At 41.2% G+C, this 19,606-nt stretch overlaps 2 protein-coding genes across 3 annotated transcripts; one reads left to right on the top strand and one right to left on the bottom strand.

The window, feature by feature from the left end:
• Positions 1-798: 798 nt before the first annotated feature.
• Positions 799-7,597, bottom strand: tbcb (tubulin folding cofactor B). Of its 2 annotated transcripts, none has more exons than XM_086036923.1 (7): positions 7,335-7,597; positions 5,757-5,898; positions 5,511-5,654; positions 4,669-4,765; positions 4,337-4,528; positions 1,479-1,551; positions 799-1,394 (listed from the first exon to the last, which is right to left on the bottom strand). In XM_086036923.1, the coding sequence occupies exons 2-7, from the start codon at positions 5,874-5,876 to the stop codon at positions 1,280-1,282; spliced, it is 741 nt and encodes a 246-aa protein (XP_085893049.1). In that variant the 5' UTR covers positions 5,877-5,898; positions 7,335-7,597; the 3' UTR covers positions 799-1,279. The 2 variants fall into 2 exon arrangements, with proteins under 2 accessions (XP_085893049.1, XP_085893048.1); XM_086036922.1 differs by lacking the exon at positions 7,335-7,597 and adding an exon at positions 6,309-6,468.
• Positions 7,211-19,508, top strand: six5 (SIX homeobox 5). Its single transcript, XM_086036919.1, has 3 exons — positions 7,211-8,149; positions 11,783-13,239; positions 14,938-19,508. The coding sequence occupies exons 1-3, from the start codon at positions 7,470-7,472 to the stop codon at positions 15,615-15,617; spliced, it is 2,817 nt and encodes a 938-aa protein (XP_085893045.1). The 5' UTR covers positions 7,211-7,469; the 3' UTR covers positions 15,618-19,508.
• Positions 19,509-19,606: the final 98 nt, after the last annotated feature.

The following is a 19,606-nucleotide window of genomic DNA, read 5'->3' on the forward strand; positions in this document are numbered from 1 at the left end:
TAGAACGAAGTTAAAAGTTACTAGTTGGGTTTGGGGTTTCCTGTGTTTAATTATTATTATTATTATTCATGAACAACCCTAAGCAAGTTTTTATTCTATTTTGAGCTTTTATAAAAAGGCATGTTTTTTGGTTTATAGAAAATTAAATTGTAACTTGGAAAAAAAACTAGTCTTATGCATTTGAGATTTATTGCTGTACCGAATCCATACCGAACCGTGACCCCCATCCCGAGGTACGTACCAAACCGCGACTTTTGTGAACAGTTACACCCCTTGTACACATATAATTTTGGGGGCTGGAATGGAATACACTAATTGCATTTCCAATAATTTTGAATGGTTAAAATGGAATTGAGTGTAGCCACCATAATTCGGTATTATGTCACGAGGTGTTTGGTTGCTATGGTAATGGGCGGGTGCTTGGGTCACATGTTTTAAGTAGTGAATGGAGAGCGAGAGAGTCGGGCTGGGTCGCCATATTTTTTGTTGACCGCTTCGCTACACTACATTTCATTATGCCATGATGTGCTACGATCAAACCATCCAGTGTGTGACCATAAATGGGGAAATGGTTCCTCTGTATCTTGCATGCCTTCATTTTAACGATTGAGGTCCATCTTGTTAAAGGTATGGAAATCGGATTAGATTATGGCGGTGTAAGTGTAACCTGCCATAATTTGCACAATAAAAAAAAACGAATAAACAGCCATTTCCAGCACGCAGGCACTAATTCTTGCCTATTAATTATTCAGCTACATTTAAGATCTCCATTGCAGAAGTTCAATAAACACAACAACAGAGTGTGTGAACGTTTTCAATGAGAGGAATTCATTAATACAAAAATAAGAGAAATATAGAATGTATCTACATGGAGAATTAATGTATGCGGAATTGCTTTACACACAAATATTGTTTGGAAACAAGTATTTTTCTGTGGCGCCGTGACATTTGCACATACAGTATGTTGACAATACATATTTCAGACACACTGGCATGAAGAAAAGAACTAGGAAGATATTTTTTTAAATGGTGCAATTGAACAGGTTTATCTGACGCATACAAGTGAGTAATCCCATGCGCAACCATGTCCTGCATAACCAAGAGCATACAGTATAGGCCTCTTATTTCTGCTGCATTGGCAAAAATATGAACTTCAAGCTAAATTTAAAAAAAAAGCAGTCAACTCAAACACCAGTTTGTGGTTTATGCCCTCTTGAAAAGCAACGTAAATAGGTTATCGACAATGTCTTTCCATCATATCCTCTCACGCCTCACAGTCCTACATCTCATCTAAACCGTAATCCTCCTCTGGGAAGTCTCCCACAGTCACGTTTAGCGGCTTCACAAACGCCCCGTAGTTCTTCTCACACTCAAAGTAGCGCTTCCCCTCGCAACTGTGACGGAAGAAGACAAATACAAGGAGGACTTTAAGAACAACAAATCAGGCATGTGAAATGTGTGCAGAACGGCGCTCCAACCTGCCGTCGTTCTTCCCCAAAGGCTCGTCATACTTGACACCAACCCAATGCCCTGGCTTGAAATCTGTTGTGCCTGGAAACACAAGCACAAAAGATCTTCATAATATGCACTAACCTTCATAAACTGCTACAAAAACTGTTAAACATATATCTTTTTAGAACTTCATCCACCTTATTCCCGAGGCTTCTGATGTAGAAACATTCGTGTGCGATTTCCTGTAAAGCACCGGAAGTAGCAAAGAGCCATTTGTTACCGTTTCACGGAGACGTTTATTTGAACTTTTTTTTTTCTTTTCTTTTCTAAAAGATCATAAGCATCTGTAGCAATTAAAAATGACTGTGTTTACATGCAGCCAAGAAACCTTTTAAAACCTGAATATTGGCAGTATTTGGGTTTTTAACTCATGTTAACGCGCAATAACCCGAATATGCCCTTATTTAGGGTTTTTAAAATTCAGAATATGATACCTGGGTTACTCCTTTCCAACCCGAATATGCGTGCATGTATCCAGCAATCAGAATATTCCGAATACAAGCGCATGCTCAACCGCAGCGTATGCGGGGTGTATGTGCGGTGTTTGGCCCGCAACCCACTGGAAATACACGTTTCTTGATAAACAAAACATGGTGAAGGCTAGCCTAAGTACGACATCACACTTTTAAAGCGAGGAGGAAACGTGCCGTGAGTAGAGGTAAGATCGAGCCTAAAAAAATCCAGCCTGACCCGACCCAGGCCCGCGGGTATCAAAGCCCGACCCCGACCAATTAACTTGATTTGCAGGCCCGAGCCCGAAGCAAACACGAAATTTCATATTTTATTTGGGAGGACTCGGGAGGAGGAGGGGTGATTTATGATAACAAATTAAAGCCTGTCTTTTGTAACAAAATCTAAGTTAAACTGGACTGTATAAACATTTACATCTTTTATATTTCTGTGTCTGCGGAGGTTACATTAACCTAACCGACAATTTTCCATCATGAAATGAAATCCTAATTCGGCAATTTAATGCGCATAGACTACAAAGGCGGAGTAAGTGATAAACATTCGCCGAATCAGCGGGCAGGACCCAGTCACGTGACTCTGTTAGCAGCCGAGCACACTGTTTCGACTACGGAGGAGTGTCCCGTCATCTAAGCAGGTAAATTCATAGCAAGGCGCAAGTCCACATCCCTGGTCAGTAAGTAGTTTGGGGTTGACAAGACTGACGTCAGTGGGAATAACATCGTAAAATGTGCCAAAACGGTCACCGTGAAGAGCTATTCTGTTCTACCACGAGCCATATGGATTACGAGGAAAACTTTGCAACCGCCCAAGCATGCTAAACAAAAGTTAAGTAAACACACACACTCAGAAAAGCCTCGCCGAGTTGAGAAAACAAACACAAACACACACACACACACACTGTACTTTAGGCGAGCAAGTTAAACGTGACAACCAGGATGCTCGATATTCGCTTAACATTCAGTTTACACGTTTGTAATCTGCATCATAAATACATTGCGACATATCACGTGTAGGCCAATTTCAGAAACCGTCTTGTCAAAACATCACGGCTGAATTCGTTGTCAATGTAATAACAGTACTAGATGCTGTATTTCTCCTACCATCTGTGTTAAGGACAGTCCACAAATGACATGCCTGTATTCCAGAGTGAAGCATGTGGCCCAAATCGACGACAGCGTATTAGTGTCACCCAGTGAGAAGAAAAAAAAAAAAAAAAAAGACAAGATGAGATTTAAAGTCATCATGAAATTGAACATGAACTGACTTTAATCGTAACATGACAAGATGTGAAGTCGTCATCGCACTAGTTGACGAGGCCTGAAGTAGGACATGTCCATGGCAGCATGAAGTCAACCAGTAACATTGCTCGAATGTGACGCCAAGATACACCCAAATATGGAGTCACAAGTCTACATATCCCAGTGATGAATGAGTGGGAAAATGCACTTTTTGGGAAGTTGCAGTTTTGTTATTCAACTTTATTCCGAACACGGTGACCAATGCTTGAGAATGGGTGTTCTCATGATGACTTCAAAAGACATCATGATGATGTCTTTTTTTTCTCGCTGGGTGACACAAATACACCTTCACACAAATCACCTTATATCAAATAAGAATTCCATTCTGATTGCTGTAGTAAAGACCTTTTCTCATTCTGATTGCTCTAGTAGTTGGCAGTGGTACACCAGTACTTACTGCAGCTCAAAATGTCATTATACATGTCATATCTTAATGGAATAATAGGAGACATTTAAATGAAATAAACATTTCCAAAAATCAATGTAAGTCTAGACATCCCTTCTCAAGGTTTCTCATATTTCCCAGGATGTTTTTTTTTTAGTTTTTCCTTGGTTGGTGGTTAAGATCAGGGGCTGTTGTTGATATTTTGTCAACAATGGGCATGTGAAGCCCTTTGAGAATTTCGTGTGATTAAGGGCTATATAAATAAATGTGACTTTACTCAACATACGTTTCTTTTAAATTGTTAAATATTGCCGTAGAATATCGTTAGGTTTTGCATAAACTGTCTTAAGCAATTCAATATATAAACAAGACCCATTGTTCACAAACACAGTCTATCTGTAATTGTTCTGCGAATATCATCAAATTATTGTTATCAAGTTTTTTGAAAAAAAAAAAATATATATATTTTTTTTTTCAGCCCATATCGGTCACCCCTAGCTTTGACCGGTGTCTGACTCTATTATCGGGGCAAATCTAGGTGTAATACACCTCAGAAAGGATAATCTTATAGGACAATATTTTAGATTGAGTGTTTGACATTTTTAGTCGGGAAGGGGCAAAATCAGGACAAAAACAGCTTGAGTGTCTTTACGTGTATACCCGACCTTACCAACATACATGACCGTGCCAAGCTTTGTGGGCTGCCCAGGGACTTGGACTTGGCATCGGCTGCCCACAGAAATGGCTTCAGCGGCCGCCTTCTGCTCCTGCTCCTTTGCGATGCTCTCGGATTTCTTCTTGGCCATCTCCTCGTCATTGTAACGGCCAAGGCACTGCTTCTTCATGAAGGATCTTGCTGTCTCTGAAGCGGAGAGACAGCCGCGATGGATAAAGCCTTGATAATCTATTGCAGCTCCGATGTACTAATTATGGTGATCTTTCGTTAAAAAAGTTATATGTACTAGCTTTGATATTGTTTTTTTAACAAGAAAGATCACTTGCCTGATCTCTTTTCATAAGCCTCGTCGGACATAACAAACTTCTCCACTTTGGTGACGTCGCTAAACTCTCCCAACTGGCCCCCACTTCGATCAATAACCTGAAGAGGAAAATGAGATAAAGAAAAAATGTTTCATATTCATGCAGCCTAAATGGATAGCACACTCAGCTACATGTTGAAAGCTAATACATCTATGTGGTAAAGAATTAAAACCTGAAAAGTGAAACGTGTGCTAATTGTAATAAGTATCATCGCCCAAATCCCATCAGTTCATTGAAAAACATAACGATCACCTTATATTTTTCTTCAGGATACATACATTTACAATAACACTTTTATTATCATATTATCAAGAGTCCTGTTGTATTTAATGCATTCATTTCGGAGTGCCCCCCCAAAAAATGTTAATTAACATGTATGTTCTCATTTAATTTGTATTAATGTATCTCAATAAATAAAATACAACAAAATAACTAAAAAACTACAGTGAAACCTTTTTTTTTTTATGCCCTAATTTTCGAAGATCTCGGTTTTGTCTGAATTGCCCCTAGGTGTGATTGTGAGTGCGGATGTTTGCTTGTCTCTGTGTGCCCTGCGATTGGCTGGCAACCAATTCAGGGTGTCCCCTGCCTACTGCCCGAAGACTGCTGGGATAGGCTCCAGCACTCCCCGCGACCCTTGTGAGGATAAGCGATATAGATAAAGGGTGGATGGATGGATGGGTCAAAATTGCCTTGAGTTGTTCAGTCATTCAAAGCAACTATCCTGTTTTCTCTATTTATCCTCTGTCCTGCTACTCTGTCTTTCCATCTCAACCACTGGAACCACAGCACAACCCTGTTACATGTATTCTGCAGTCATCATCCACAGGATAGGAGCCCAGCAAAGCGTCGTCGTCCTCCATCTTCTGCAACAACTTGTCCGACGTGCTGAACAACTCCAGGTCCATGCTGGAGGCGGGAGCACCCACCACCATTTCCAGTTTGCCCTTATAAAGAAGGAGAATAATTAATAACAGTATCTCTATACACAGTTGAGGATGTTGTTAGGTGGCAGATAATTTGACCCAACTTTATAGAAACAGGCTTACCTTCAGTTCTGCAATGGAAATCCCTCTATCAAACCTTCGCATCACCTCAAAGGAGGATATGGTGGTCGTAAGGCGCACATTAACAGAGGGATTGGTAATAACACTTATTGAACCATCCATCTTGACTGCTTGGACAGGGATGCTGGTTAAGCATACAGAATAAGAAGAAATAAATAATGAATTATTGACACGTTAACATACTAATACAAGACTTCATAGCAAATCAAACAATATATATGGCAACTAAACGACCTGCACATTTTGCTAACCATTGGCAGGCTCCATTTCACACAATGAAGTGAAAAGGAAGACAACGCCTACTAGTTAGCACTTTAACTTAAAATGTATAAGTTTGCTGTTTAACAAACGTCACACTTCACACACACATACGACCGTAGTTGTGTTAGTGGTATTCGTTTCACATTTTGCTATCGTATAGATCTAAAAGCAAATGAAAAACCGCAGGACGTGTTAGCTATATGGGTGGCTAACATCGGCACAGAGAAACAATGAAGATGCACAAAAGGTTTCATTTTAATGATAGTTACTTACGAAAATGTTTCTTTTAAGTGCACCCGCGCTTGCGTTGTATATCAAAATTGATAACTCTACTGGTCACGTTGCACTGTCTTCCCAAGCGATGTGTCAACTGCTGTTTTTATGTGGCTGTGCTGGCTGACTGACTGGTAAAGACAATTCCGGTTTCCGTCATTCCTTACCCGCCCCTATAGCATTCAGACAACCAATCATATCAGAGCATAAACAGTTGGACCAATGAGGTTTGAGATGGGGCGGGAAGTGGAAATTTTTTTTTTTACTTTATTAAACAATGTCAATCTCAATTCACTAACAACATAGAACCACAAAATGATCACAGCACACACATACACTTGAACTGTGTAGCATAAGAAAAAGAAAAAGAAAAGCGAGAATTTTTTAAAAATAAAATAAAATACATAAAACTATCTAAACCATCTAATAAAATCTACTCAGAAAATATATTATTATGTATTACAAAAGCCTTCTTTGTTCTAATTCTATTCAATATCTTTGCAAAATGTCCCATTTCTTTTACATAAACAAAAGTAAAACCGCCTACTACCATGTCGTTGACATATTGACAACCAATCAGAGTAGAGAAATGTAAATATCGTCAACGTCACTCGATGGCGCCCTACAATACTGTACGTACTAATAAACAAACCGACCGTAAAAATAGGTTGAATTTTGACCCATTAAATATTTCCACAAGAATTACAAACGTATATCGTGAACGAGCTTGGCAACATACACAAAACATAAGTTAAGGTCATATAAAATAGATGGTATTAAGGCAATTTTGTTACATAATTAAAACAAACACCACATAACCTGAAGCAAAACGACTCTCAAGATTTAAATAAAATCTTATTTGGCAAAAACACCCAATAAAGTGGCAAAATGATAAGGAAAGTGAATGCAAATTATATACATGCAAAAAAAACTGGAACAGGAGAACGCGAGTTTATAAACGCATTGTTAGCTAGTAAAACAAAACCTGAGCGGGAGGACAAATGATTTACAATCTTATTTACTAACTTTTGTTGCGCTTGAAGAGGCGAAAGGGGCGCGTCCTCGCCTGGTTGTCACGCTCGGCTACACTGGCGCAGGAGAGAAAGGGGAGAGAGGAGGCGGAGGAGGAGGAGGAAGGGGGAAAAAAAGTTCAAGTAAAAAATGGCTTCCTTGTCTCTGGAGTCCACAGAACAATCAGACAATAGCGCAGAGGAGACCACCGCCGCGGAGGACGAGAAAGACGCGGAGCAAGTTGCCGAACGCCTGCTCCAAACTTTCCAGCTTTCCGCCGTGAGTTTTTCCACGGAGCAGGTCTCGTGTCTGTGCGAGGCCCTCCTGCAGGCGGGCAATGTGGATCGCCTGTGGAGATTCCTCTCCACCATCCATCCCTCGTCCGAGCTGCTACGTGGCAACGAGACCCTGCTCAAGGCCCAGGCTCTTGTGGCGTTCCACAGGGAACACTTCAAGGAGCTCTACGCCTTGCTGGAGAGCCACGACTTCCAGCCGTCCAACCATGTCTTCCTGCAGGACCTCTACCTGAGAGCTCGCTACAAGGAGGCGGAGAGGTCCCGTGGCCGTAGCCTGGGCGCCGTGGACAAGTACCGGCTCAGGAAGAAGTTTCCGCTACCCAAGACCATCTGGGACGGCGAGGAGACTGTATACTGCTTCAAGGAGAAATCGCGCAACGCCCTGAAGGAGTGCTACAAGAGCAACAGGTATCCCACGCCTGACGAGAAGAAGAACCTGGCCAAAGTCACCGGGCTGTCCCTCACACAGGTCAGCAACTGGTTCAAGAACCGGCGGCAGAGAGACAGAACCCCGCCTGGGACGCACTGCAAAAGGCAAGAACACACACGAGCACGGATCCGTATTGTTAAGTTCGAGTTCGAGTTCGGCCTACCTTATGCTGACCTCCGTTTGTTCCTGTATGTAAACAAAGCCTGTCCGATTTAAGTCAATGCACGCACGGTAGAGGAGGTGACAGCAGAACGTGTTGCTTTGTTATGAAATGTGAGAAGCGTGATGGCTCAAGTGCCCTGAAAAACACACTCTGCTCTGACTGGCACAACACGACACTACATGAGCATGACAAATATCGAAGGGTATGTTTTGGGAGAAAACGTTTTATACCACCTATCGGCTAAACAAATAGTTAGCCCTTCCAAGTAACACCATAATGGCCAACATTGAAATACAGTAGCGTGTAGGGTTAAGTGTTCATAAAATTAATATTGCAACCACTTTAACATTGCACAGTTTAAACATCAGCATAGTGCCTCAATATAGGAAAATACAACACTGCAATGATGTCTTCCACACAAAAATTCAATAAAATGTGTGCCTGAATAATGATTTAAAATTGAAAACAAACAATTCATAAAGCGGAAGAAGTCAATTCAAAAATGTTCTTTCCAATAATTTAAACACAGCATTCTGATTAATATTGCCTTTGTGGAATATGAATTAAGCCGCAAAATCCACCTGTTTTTATCCATCTCAGGGTGTGGCCATTTTGCCTTATACTACCACTTGCTGAAAATGACATCACAGTGCCTAAAGGCTCAGGTAACGACCAATCCTGCCTCAACTGTTTTCTGGGTTGGTCATGTGACATTTGCAAGCTGAGCCGTGATTGGTCGTTACCTGGCGCGTGTGACAACTGTGATATCATTTTCAGTCACAGCAAGTGGCAAAATGACCGCTCCCTGAGACTGATTTAAAAAAAAAAAAAAAAAAAATGGATTTTGGTGCTCAATTCATGTTCCACAAATGCAATATTAATCACAATACCATATTTCGACTTGTGAGGTCCACATAAAACATATTTTTAAAGAAAAAAAATGGATTTGACTTCCTCTCTAAAGATTAGATACAAATATACTGAACTCAAAAGTTAAATACAACCGAACTGTATTCATGCAGTTTTTCTTTCATGTACCACACTGAGAATCAGGTGGCACAAGTACTCACACTTTGTCCTTAAGTACAGAAGAAGTGCAGATACTTGTGTAAAAAGATTGGTAAAAGTACAAATTCAATTCCTTTATTTACTGGAGGTAAAAGTGAAAAAAAGCACAGGCTATATCGAAAGAAAATGCATTTCACCGTGTAAAATGGGTTTGTTAGCAGCGGTGGTAAAAGTACTCACATTCTGTTATTAAGTAGAAGCACAAATACTTGGGTAAAAAGCACTGGTAAAATTAGAAGTACTGATTGAACTTTACATAAAAATAACAAAAAGTGCACATACTAGGAAGAAAATGTATTACAATCACACAATGCACGGCATCATCCGACTGTGAATGTTTCTTAGACGAGGGAGCAAAAACGTCAAACTTAAATACCGAGATTTATCATATTGTAGCGTCTTCCAGGAACACGTTTAATTATCACGTTTTTATCAATCCAAGTACAACTGCTCGCGCTCTTCTTTCTCCGCTGCTCCACTCGCTTGCCGTACGATGCATTCATGAACCTCGGAAACAACACACAAATACGACCACAACACAGATAAGCCAATTTGTTACAATATGCTGTTCAACATTCAAAGATTTCAATGCCTAAAAAAGTGTATACAATTTCATAAAGACTTTTTAACGTTACTGTATTTTTTTCATTATAAAAAGAGTTTTAATATAGTTAGCAATAACTCTAAAGGTGTATATATATATGTACTGTAATGACAACTTGTCTTTAACTTGAATACTTAGATGTGTTGGAAGAAAACACAATGCACTACGCCATGTAGACGAGGCAAGGTGTGAACAGATAAGAGCAACCTTATCTTATCGTTGAAGGTTTTTGTGGTGGTCTGGAAGAGACGTACTTTCCCAAAACCAACAGCCTAGAAGGATCCAAACTAGTTCATAAGCAGCAAGATTGCGTAGTGCCGGGTACACAATCTAAGCAGAGCCAATACAAGAGCTAAATCAGAAAATCCACCTTTGAGTATTGATTGCACAGCATTATACCTAAATGTGTTTGTCATGTGTGTTTGTACACTACAGGCAGATGTTACATTAAAGCTCTTGTATTGGACACTAGTAGAGGGTGTATGGGCAGCACTAGTGGTCATCATGTCTGTCTTACAGTTACAAAGAGGACTATTGCTATAGAAAATGTATAAAAAAAGAGATTGTCTACCTAATAGTGTGACTCATTGATAAGAATTGCATTAGTGTTGCAGTTGGCAAACATGGCATCAAGTTTGTTCTATCCAAATCTAGACAAAAAGGCTATTTATAAAACAATTATTGATATTTACAGTTTTGCAGTTATTGAAGGAAGTGGAGTTGAGTGGCCTACTCTGGCTGACAAGACTTGAGCTAGACATGTACAATGTGCAAATCCAAGTTTTACTCCTTGAAAAAGAAAAAAAATCTGATCCAAAAATATACACTGTAAATGGCCATTTTTTTTTTTACAGTTCATGATTCACAATTTAGGTTTAGAAGTCCTAAAGTTCTGTTACTTGATTTGTATAGCTAGCAAATTAATTTGCATGTAATGCTGCAGTTCAGAAAAATGGGACATAGGAAATACCCCGATTGGAACTTCAGGTCCGACTTCAAAGTGTCACAGCTAAAAGTAAATAAAAGAAATGCCTGACAACCTCCATGTGTTAGTATCAGAGCTACATTATAGTCAATATGTTAAAAAACGAGTTAGTATGCAAAAAACATTTTGGGGGGAAGCCTTGTTCACTTTATTGTACAATTACCATTTGACTTTTGCTGAGAGAGGAAACATGACATCTTTACACCAGTAAATTAAATATACGACTATTGTATACCTGCTTTTGCACCTCCCTGTATATTCTTATCTTTTAGTTGATTTACACTGATTGTGTTGCCATTGTAGACATCAGATTTCTGTATCTGGTGTGAAGGCCCATCAATTTCGGTGTGATTAGAAACACAGTTCTCTAGTTTGAGGTTGTACATTTTGAAATTCACATGTTTATTGAATGCAACATTGTACCAAAAAAAGAATCTCTACTTCTCAGGCCTGCAACTTGTTTTCTGTAGTGGATGACGGTCTGCAACTAGTATTAGTGCTGTGATTTAGACTTTAATCGGTGTACTCAAATGATGTCAGGCTTGCAGTGATGTGATATCTCCGAGTTCTGTGTGCACGCTTGACTTGCATTGGCACAGAAATGATTTGTATCCACATTTGAAAGAGGCCTTATCAGAGATGGGAAATCCAGGTCCAGAAAGTAAAAACCCTGCCACAGTTTGTCTTGAGCCACAGGTGCTTCTACTCAGCCGGCAGGTAAACGAGCTCAGTTTAAGCCGCGCTTTTACTTTCTGGTCCTGGATTTCCCGTCTCTGGGCCTGATTCTGATCTGAAGATATTCAATTCCAAGCATGTTTTCTGGATCCATGTAGTGTGAGTCCAGCCTTAGTGATAATCACATTACTTCTTACGCCTATCTCTCTAAAAGTACATTGTTTGTTCCTGTGGTGTTTCAGTGAGTCTGATGGAAACCACAGCAGTGAGGATGAGGCGAGCACCATGGACGAAACCCCGGACAAAGCAAAGGAGCCCGCTACCTCCAAGGCCTCTGTCATCTCACTCTCGGCTGTCAATTGCACCTCGGCAGGTCAGCTTATTGTCAATGGCTCCGGCAGCTTCTTGACAGCTTCCCAACCATTACTGTTCAACGGTAATTCCCTCATCTCCGGTACCGGCGCTGGTGTCATCATCAACGGGCTGAGCGTGGGGGATGGCCAGAAAGTCACCTTGAGTCACGTGGCCAGCTCGCCTTTGATACTGAACGGGGCTCAGGTTCTAGCTAAACCAGAGGGGCCGCAGCAAGCGGTCCCCTTGGCAGATCAGCAGGTTTCGCCAATGGTCACAAAGCCAAAGAGTCTTCCAGCCGTTGTCCTCAGCACCAACACCTCCCCAGTCTCCAACCCGACGTCAGTCATCACTCTTCCCGTGCAATCGAAGAGCCAAGGTAGCAATGCGTTGGATTTCATCGCCGTGCCAGAAGAAATTATAAAACAAGAGCGCAGCCAGCCAGCTTGCTCCTCTTTGTCTTTGTCTCCCTCACCGCCAACTCTGTCGCCAACCAGCCTTCCTTCGCTGGTTCTTACACAAACCCCCCAGTGCCAGGAGGCCCTCCCATCAGCAGCCTTGCCCATCTCGAGCTCTGCCTTGTCCCTCCCAAGTCAGCAAGGAGAATATGTTGTCTTTGCCACTTCGGCCCCTCAGATAAACCCTTCTAGCTCACTGGTCAACTCCAGTAACTCAACCCCTCAGTTGATCTCCTTGCCCCAGGTTGTACCTTCCATCCAGGGTATACCAGTATCACAGTTGGTTCAGCACTCCCCCGTAGCACAGATGTCCCAACGTTCTCAGCTAGTCCCGGTTTCCCCTCTCACGTCACCAACCATCAACTTCCAAGGCCTTCCAACAATGACCAGGCAGCGGGATGCTTCTACACCTTTGGCTGATGGTTCCACAACCATCGTATCCATCTCACAGGTACCCAATACCCCTGTCCCACAACAAGTGACGCAGCAACTGGGGGCCCAAGCCATCGATCCTTCACCCGTGAAACTTCAGACACCACAGCTAATGTCTATCTCCTCCCCAACACAAGTGGTCCCAGTACCGCAGGCGAAATCCTCTGCGCCAGCAAAGTTAGTCCCTCTACCTGTGCCCCAGCTTGTGCCCGTCTCGTCCATCCAGACATCGTCCGCCATCTCATTCCCCCAGGTGGTTCCTGCCAGTGCCACTCTGTCCATGACCTCAGCAGGAGTGCCCATGCAGATTCTGGCTTCAGCGGCAGGGGGGATCAATCAAAGTCCTCTCAGGATAAACCAACTGAGACCCGTTCAGAGTGTGGGCCCAACAACCAATGTGACAACCGGTATGCATCTGCTCAATTCTGGGATCATTCAGCTACCTTCAGCGCCTCAAGGTGAATGCACAATCCAGAAGCTACTTGCATATTAGCGCTGTCTGATGACAACCAGGTACCACAAGTGCAATTGGACAGTTAAATTGTTTAGGCAGAGTTATCCTGAACGTTCATATCCAAAAAAGGACATGTAATAATGACTTCCTATGAAAACCCATAGATTGTTTTAGCTACACACATGCCGTGGAGATCCAAGGTTTTCATCAGACATGATGATGCGTGTGGTGTGAATGCTGAGAGATTAAAATGTTTACGGTGCTTAATAGCAGCACATCTGCTCAAAGACTCAAATTCAATCAAAGAGCAATATGTACAGCTAGCTCAGAAAAAAAAATACTATTTATTTTCCCAGTACAAAAACAGAATCAGTTCTGACTAAAAAGACTTTCCGCTTCAGGAACATCAATGCAATGATGGGACAACAATCGTTAAGAACTTGCTCAGGAGCCCTTTATTATGCTCAATCAAAAGTTTCGAGAAGGCTAGTTAAGTTCACCTGGAAAGGTTAGACAGTGGAGCCTTGATTTAACGGACTAATTGGGGGAAGGGCTTGTTCGTTACACCCATTCGTCTGTTACATCGAAGTACTTTTTTGTGGCCTAAAAACACCCAATAGTAGGCTATTATTACAAAATTATTTTGTACTTTTTCTGTTAACTAATAATGCACTGTACGGTACATAATTATTGGAAGAAACTCAATTTTTAAAAAAAGCATTAAACTGTATGAAAAGTATTGAACTCATTCACTGCCAGACATTTTCAGACCCTCTTTTAACCCGAGGTTTGAACAAATGTGAAAAAAGTATCAATGGTTTCCTGGGATTGAATGGCTGGACTGTGAAAAGACAAGTAAATTCGTCAATGGCAGTGACTGAGATAAGTTCATCCAAAGGTACCTCTTTGATGCTTGGGTGGGGAGGATAATGGCGTGCATTTGGTTGCATTCATGAGCCGCGATGTCGGCACTTCCTTTTTTCACATCTGGTATGATTAGTTGCCAGAGGGCTTTACAAAAAAAAAAACGGTGTACTGTACAAAAAATAGCATGGTCAAGAGACGTGCGCAATACACGCTCCAGTAAAAACACTCACGGATATACAGTATAAATAGGTCTATATCACATACCCCCTACACTTTGTGAATATGGCGGATGCTAAGCTAACGTCCATGCTTTCCGTTCCATGTGAAGGGACTCCCTCTCCTGCTAACATGGTCGCCACGTCTGTACATACATTGTTTTGATGCAACAGTGGCCCCTGCCAACATGGCTGCCGCATTGATATACTTTTTTAGCCTGCTCTAGTCTACTGTAAAGTCTTTTGATTTTATGACCAAACAGCATGCAAGCTGGAAACACCTTACCGGTCTGTCTGTTGATGGCATCACAGCTCCATTTACTGGAATAGTGGAAAGTTTCAGTACTTTTGTACAAAGGGACATTTTTAGTGCACTGGACAACTATTTTCTATCAGTTGAATCGGGTGCCTTTTGGTTGCGGGTCAATTGAATCAAAGTTCCACTGTAGTACAGTTTAGGTTAATCATCACGATATTTACAGTACTTGGGTGATCAGTTCACATAGTTTTGGGGTGACATCATTTTCTCAGTATTAACACACAATTGATCCAAATAAATGCAAATACTAATGCTGGCAATTTTAATATTGCTAACCAGCTATGATGTTCATCTGTGGTAGGTAACCTTCTTCTTGGTGGAAGCCCCTACTTGAGTGTCCAGCAAGGGAAGCTGATTCTGACCATTCCGGCTGGCTTTCAGCTTACCAGTTTGCCTCTGAAACCAGTTCCTGACTCATCTCCCCTTCCTGCAAATGGTGTGAGCCTTGGTCTCAGCCCTTCAAACGTTCCGTTAACCTCCCAGCTTTCGACAACACCGGATCAGCCCGCCAACCACCTTGCAACGCCTCCACTGAACTTCCTCAATGCGCCCGCTCCGTACTACAACGCGGAGACGGGAAGTGCAAGCACCCAGACGTCCACCATTTCACCTTCGACCACGCTGGACCCGTCAGTCGCCCCTACCACGCCAAATGCTCTCTCCCCAGAGAGCATGCTCACCCTCAGTCCCATGTACGGATCAGGGTTGACGTCCAACATGCAGTTGTCCCAGTCGGCCTGGAGCCCCCTACCTCTTTCCACCTCGGCTGGTCTGACTCTGTTTGATGGGCGAGGGAAGGGGGACCTACCTGTAGATCCGTCTCTGTTGGGCCTACCCGGTGGCGAGGCGCTGCTTCTGGGGAGCGCGTCTCCGGAGCAGGACACCAGATCCCCACTAAGTCATCCCGAAGAGATCGACGGGGACACCAAGATACTGACTCAGCTTCAGTCCGTCCCAGTGGATGATGAGCTGGGCTTGTAGATTTGTTTACCTTCCACGTCTGAAAAAAACGATCATCCTTCTCGGAAAAAAAAAAAAAAAATGAAACGGTGCCTGTTAGTTTATCTTCTTGACCTGTTCACTCTTGTACGACCATCGCAGCCTCAGCTGGCACTTGGAAGATGAATCTTCTGCAGCTTTAATGGACAACATGGGACATCCGTCCATCTGTTTTCTTCCGCTTATCCTGTTCCAGGTCATGTGAAAACTGGAGTCCGTCCCAGGTAACTTTGGGCGAAAGGCAGACTACAACCTGGCTTGATTGCCAGTCACTGACCAGGCACATAAAGACACGCATTCAGACTCATATGCACCTAGAGTCTAACTGAGCTTGAAGCCATCCTACACCAGCTACACCAAAGTCAACACCGCAATGTTGACAAAATGATTCTGGAGTTTCAAGAGCAGTGCTTTTCAAAGTGTGAGCCTCCGCTTAGACAACATCGCTCCCCACCTGTATACTGTGCATTCTAAATTCATACAACTATTGTTGGACCCCATTTTGTCTGACTAGAAGTAATGCTTTTTTAAAATAGCTTGGCTGGTCCTGCGAGTCATACACGGGTGCGACTAGTTTATCTTAAAATTAGAATTTGGGCTGGCACCCAAAAATCCCTGTTTCCTAATCATGTCGACAACACTTTTGGTGCATTGGCGCCATTGCCCAGAATGTGATGTTAATGCACCAGAAGTGTTTGCCTACCGCCAAAAGAAAGTAGTAGTAAGTTTTGCATTAATTAAATTCATTGGATGATGTTTGTGAAATCGCAAGTCCATTTTACAGTGATTCCGATACCAGAATAACTAAAGACTGCTCAAGTCACTGCTTTTCATCATAGTATCTCAGTTAAGGAACATGATAACTGAAATTGTATCATTATGAAATTTCTAAACATATATTGACGCTTGACGTTTTTCATAATACAGTACCAACTAATTTTAACTACTCATTAGTCATTGTTTTTTAAATTTCAAGTCAGAGACTTTTCCTAAACATCCAACAGTGGTTCTGACAACCAAATATTTTGTTACCACTCATTGCAGAAACATTAATCGAAAATCATTGCTAGATGTTTGCAAAATTTCAAGTCTGAGAATTTTCGTTTCGAAAAGTCGTTCTACCGCCAAAATAATTGCACGTAATCCATAATTTTAGCAAGACAATTAAAATCATCGCAAGAAGTTTGTGAAATTTCAAGCAAATTTCTTAATCAGTTTGATTCATATCTCAATGTAATGACTGCGCAACTTGCAGCTTTTGGTAATACTGTCTCATTTTAGCTGGAGAATTCAAATTGCACATTTGTAAAATTGCGACATTTTCTAATACCGTCTCCTTTCAGCAACACAAAGTCATTGCAATCGTGTTTGTGAAATTTTAAGACAACAACTTTTGAAAACATAGCACATTGATACCTAAACGGTTGTGTTTCATAAAACCAGCTCAGCCTTGTGTGAACCCTTGTTAAGCAGCTAATTTTCTGGAATTTTCTCCACCCACTTTAAGAACAAAAATAATAATAATCCTGTGGGTTTCCAAATACTGTATTTTGTCTTTGGCATCTCACACTTTGAAAAGCTCTCTTGAAGAAAATTGGATCCAGATTGAATTATTGGCCGATGTTGTGCAAGGAATGATCACGACCTTGCAGCTGGTGCAAATGTTTCGCTGCACTTGCACTGTTGCACTGATTGTGGCTTTTTGTTGGCAATGCGGTCATACTTTTGGAGACCACGCAGTAAACTATTCACCAGACCATCTGGGTAAGGCACAGGTCTTTAAATAGTTGCGTGTTGCCTGACATGTCCAAAAGGGCATTTTTGTCATTTTTATTTTTTGTAATGTATGATGTACTTACCAAGGAGTCCAGATTTTATGTGAAACACTATATGTATGTTTTTAAAGCTTCCAGGGACATCCAGTTGTATTTTATGAGCTGCATTTACCACGTAGATCACAACTGCCCTCCATTTTTAACAATATTAACTATGCAATTTTTACACTTATAGGACTCTAATGTGTCTCAAGTTGGAAAAAACTTGGGGGCACAATGAAAGCTTTACATTTCTGAACTTGACATCATGATGCTGCATGACACTAAAAGACAACGATAAGTGCCTTATATTAAAGCTTACACGTTTCGGATAAAATGTTTTGCGATGTCTGCATCCGAACGGGACTGGTTAGAATACACTCGTTCATGTGTGGTTTTCATTTGATTTGTTTTCTTTGTATACTTTGCACATTTCATTCACACAATGTTTACGCCATGTTCCTCGGAGAGTGTTTGGACATGTGATCACTTTGGGCCGCCTAATTGCATGACAACTTCTACAATTCTAGTCTGAAATGATCATGTGAACTTTCCCCTGCTAGCAGTGAAACCTTGTGGTCATTTATGGTACACACAAAAAACATTTAAGTGTTGTTACAATGACTTTTGTGTTTGTTTTTTTTTTTATTTTTGTTGTTATGTTAACATACAGTGGATATGGTCTACACACCCCTGTTCAAATGTCAGGTTTTTATGATAGACGAAAATGAGGCCAAGATAAATCATTTCAATATGTTGCTCTATTAATGTGACCTATAACTCAATTGAACCTTTTTATTTTATTTTTTTAACTTAACAGGGGAGATAAAAATAACGTGATTGCACAAGTGTGCACACCCTCTTAACTAGTATGCGGTTGTGCTAAGAAGTATCCAGTTACAGTCACACTCAACACACAACTGCTACTATTTAAAGTACCTCTGATTAACCCAAAATCAATTCCGATTTTCTCTAGTGGGTTTTTCCTGACATTTTTCTGTCTAGCAGAAGACTGAGGCTTTTGTGCTAACACTGACTGCCAGCTGCCATTTCGAACAGTTTATAAGTTCCTCCACTTTGCTTTTAGGCCCCAGGACCACACCCACAAATTTTGGGGAGATTTTATGGTCTGATGGGGAAAAAAAAAGTTCCAAAAGGTATGTTTGGCGCAAACAAAAAGAACAGTTCCAAATACTAGTCAGTGCCAGCACAAACCCTCGGTCTTCTGCCAATATGAGAAAAATAAAAGACCCTACTAGAACATATATAATTTACTTGGCACTTAAAATTGTAGCAGGTGTGTGCTCTCTCCCAAGAGAATGAATGTGATTGGTTCATTCTGAACTGGAATTATAGGAGGTTGTGCACACTTGTACAACATTCTTTCCGTTACTCTAACTTCACCTGCCCCACTTGAGTTGTACAGGTTATAGACCAAATCGGTGGGGGAAAAGTTTAGATTTTTTTTTTTTTCTTGGGTCTGATTATGATTTTGTTGTTATATTTTAAAAAGCTGGCATTCGAACAGGGGTGTGGAAACTTTTATAAAAGGCTGTTTTGTTTGTACATTTAATCCAAAACTTGTGTATCCATCTGTGTTTTGCGTTTTGAGCGGGGGAAAAAAAAGGCTGATTTCAGAAAAAATGACATTCATTTTCATCAGTTGCTCACAGCAAACGCTTAGTCACCCATCAGATCAAACGTTAGGACAAAATAGTAGCATCGCGTGGACAAATCATTTGTAAAATTAAGTATTTAAAGAACTGAGGGATAAAGGGAAATATGAATTTGTATGTCAAATATGTTTTGTCTGGTGTACAAGCCACCGCTAACCAAAATCACGTCGACACGACAGCCTGTGTGGGCTAATGCACATTTGTTGTATGAGAGTTTTCACTTTCCTACCTGACACACAAAGAACTCCAGCATTCACCAAAGATAACGTATTGACAGGTTTGATAGTGTTTGAAAAGGGATCACTTGTCTTCTTTTTGTATCAAATGCATTCTATTTTTTATATTACATGACGATGTAATAAAGTACATTTATATGACCTACAGTGATGTCTTCCTTAAATTGTCCCCTTCACTCTTAGTAGAAACCCCCAATCAGTGCTGGTGTACTTTGGGAAAGTGGCCAATTTCACTTTATTTGTAT

This window comes from Filicampus tigris, chromosome 7 (genome assembly GCF_054856515.1).
Source record: "Filicampus tigris isolate MCC_2025a chromosome 7, RoL_Ftig_1.0, whole genome shotgun sequence".
Classification (NCBI taxonomy): Eukaryota; Metazoa; Chordata; class Actinopteri; order Syngnathiformes; family Syngnathidae; genus Filicampus; species Filicampus tigris.

Excerpts from the sequence above, each read along its gene's own strand:
- tbcb (XM_086036923.1), bottom strand. The coding sequence starts at position 5,876 with ATGGATGGTTCAATAAGTGTTATTACCAATCCCTCTGTTAATGTGCGC. Across the intron at positions 1,552-4,336 it reads TGGCACGGTCATGTATGTTG|GCACAACAGATTTCAAGCCA; the intron begins GTAAGGTCGGGT and ends TTGTGTTTCCAG. Across the intron at positions 1,395-1,478 it reads TTGGGGAAGAACGACGGCAG|TTGCGAGGGGAAGCGCTACT; the intron begins GTTGGAGCGCCG and ends CTTCCGTCACAG.
- six5 (XM_086036919.1), top strand. The coding sequence starts at position 7,470 with ATGGCTTCCTTGTCTCTGGAGTCCACAGAACAATCAGACAATAGCGCA. Across the intron at positions 8,150-11,782 it reads CCTGGGACGCACTGCAAAAG|TGAGTCTGATGGAAACCACA; the intron begins GCAAGAACACAC and ends GTGGTGTTTCAG. Across the intron at positions 13,240-14,937 it reads GCTACCTTCAGCGCCTCAAG|GTAACCTTCTTCTTGGTGGA; the intron begins GTGAATGCACAA and ends CATCTGTGGTAG.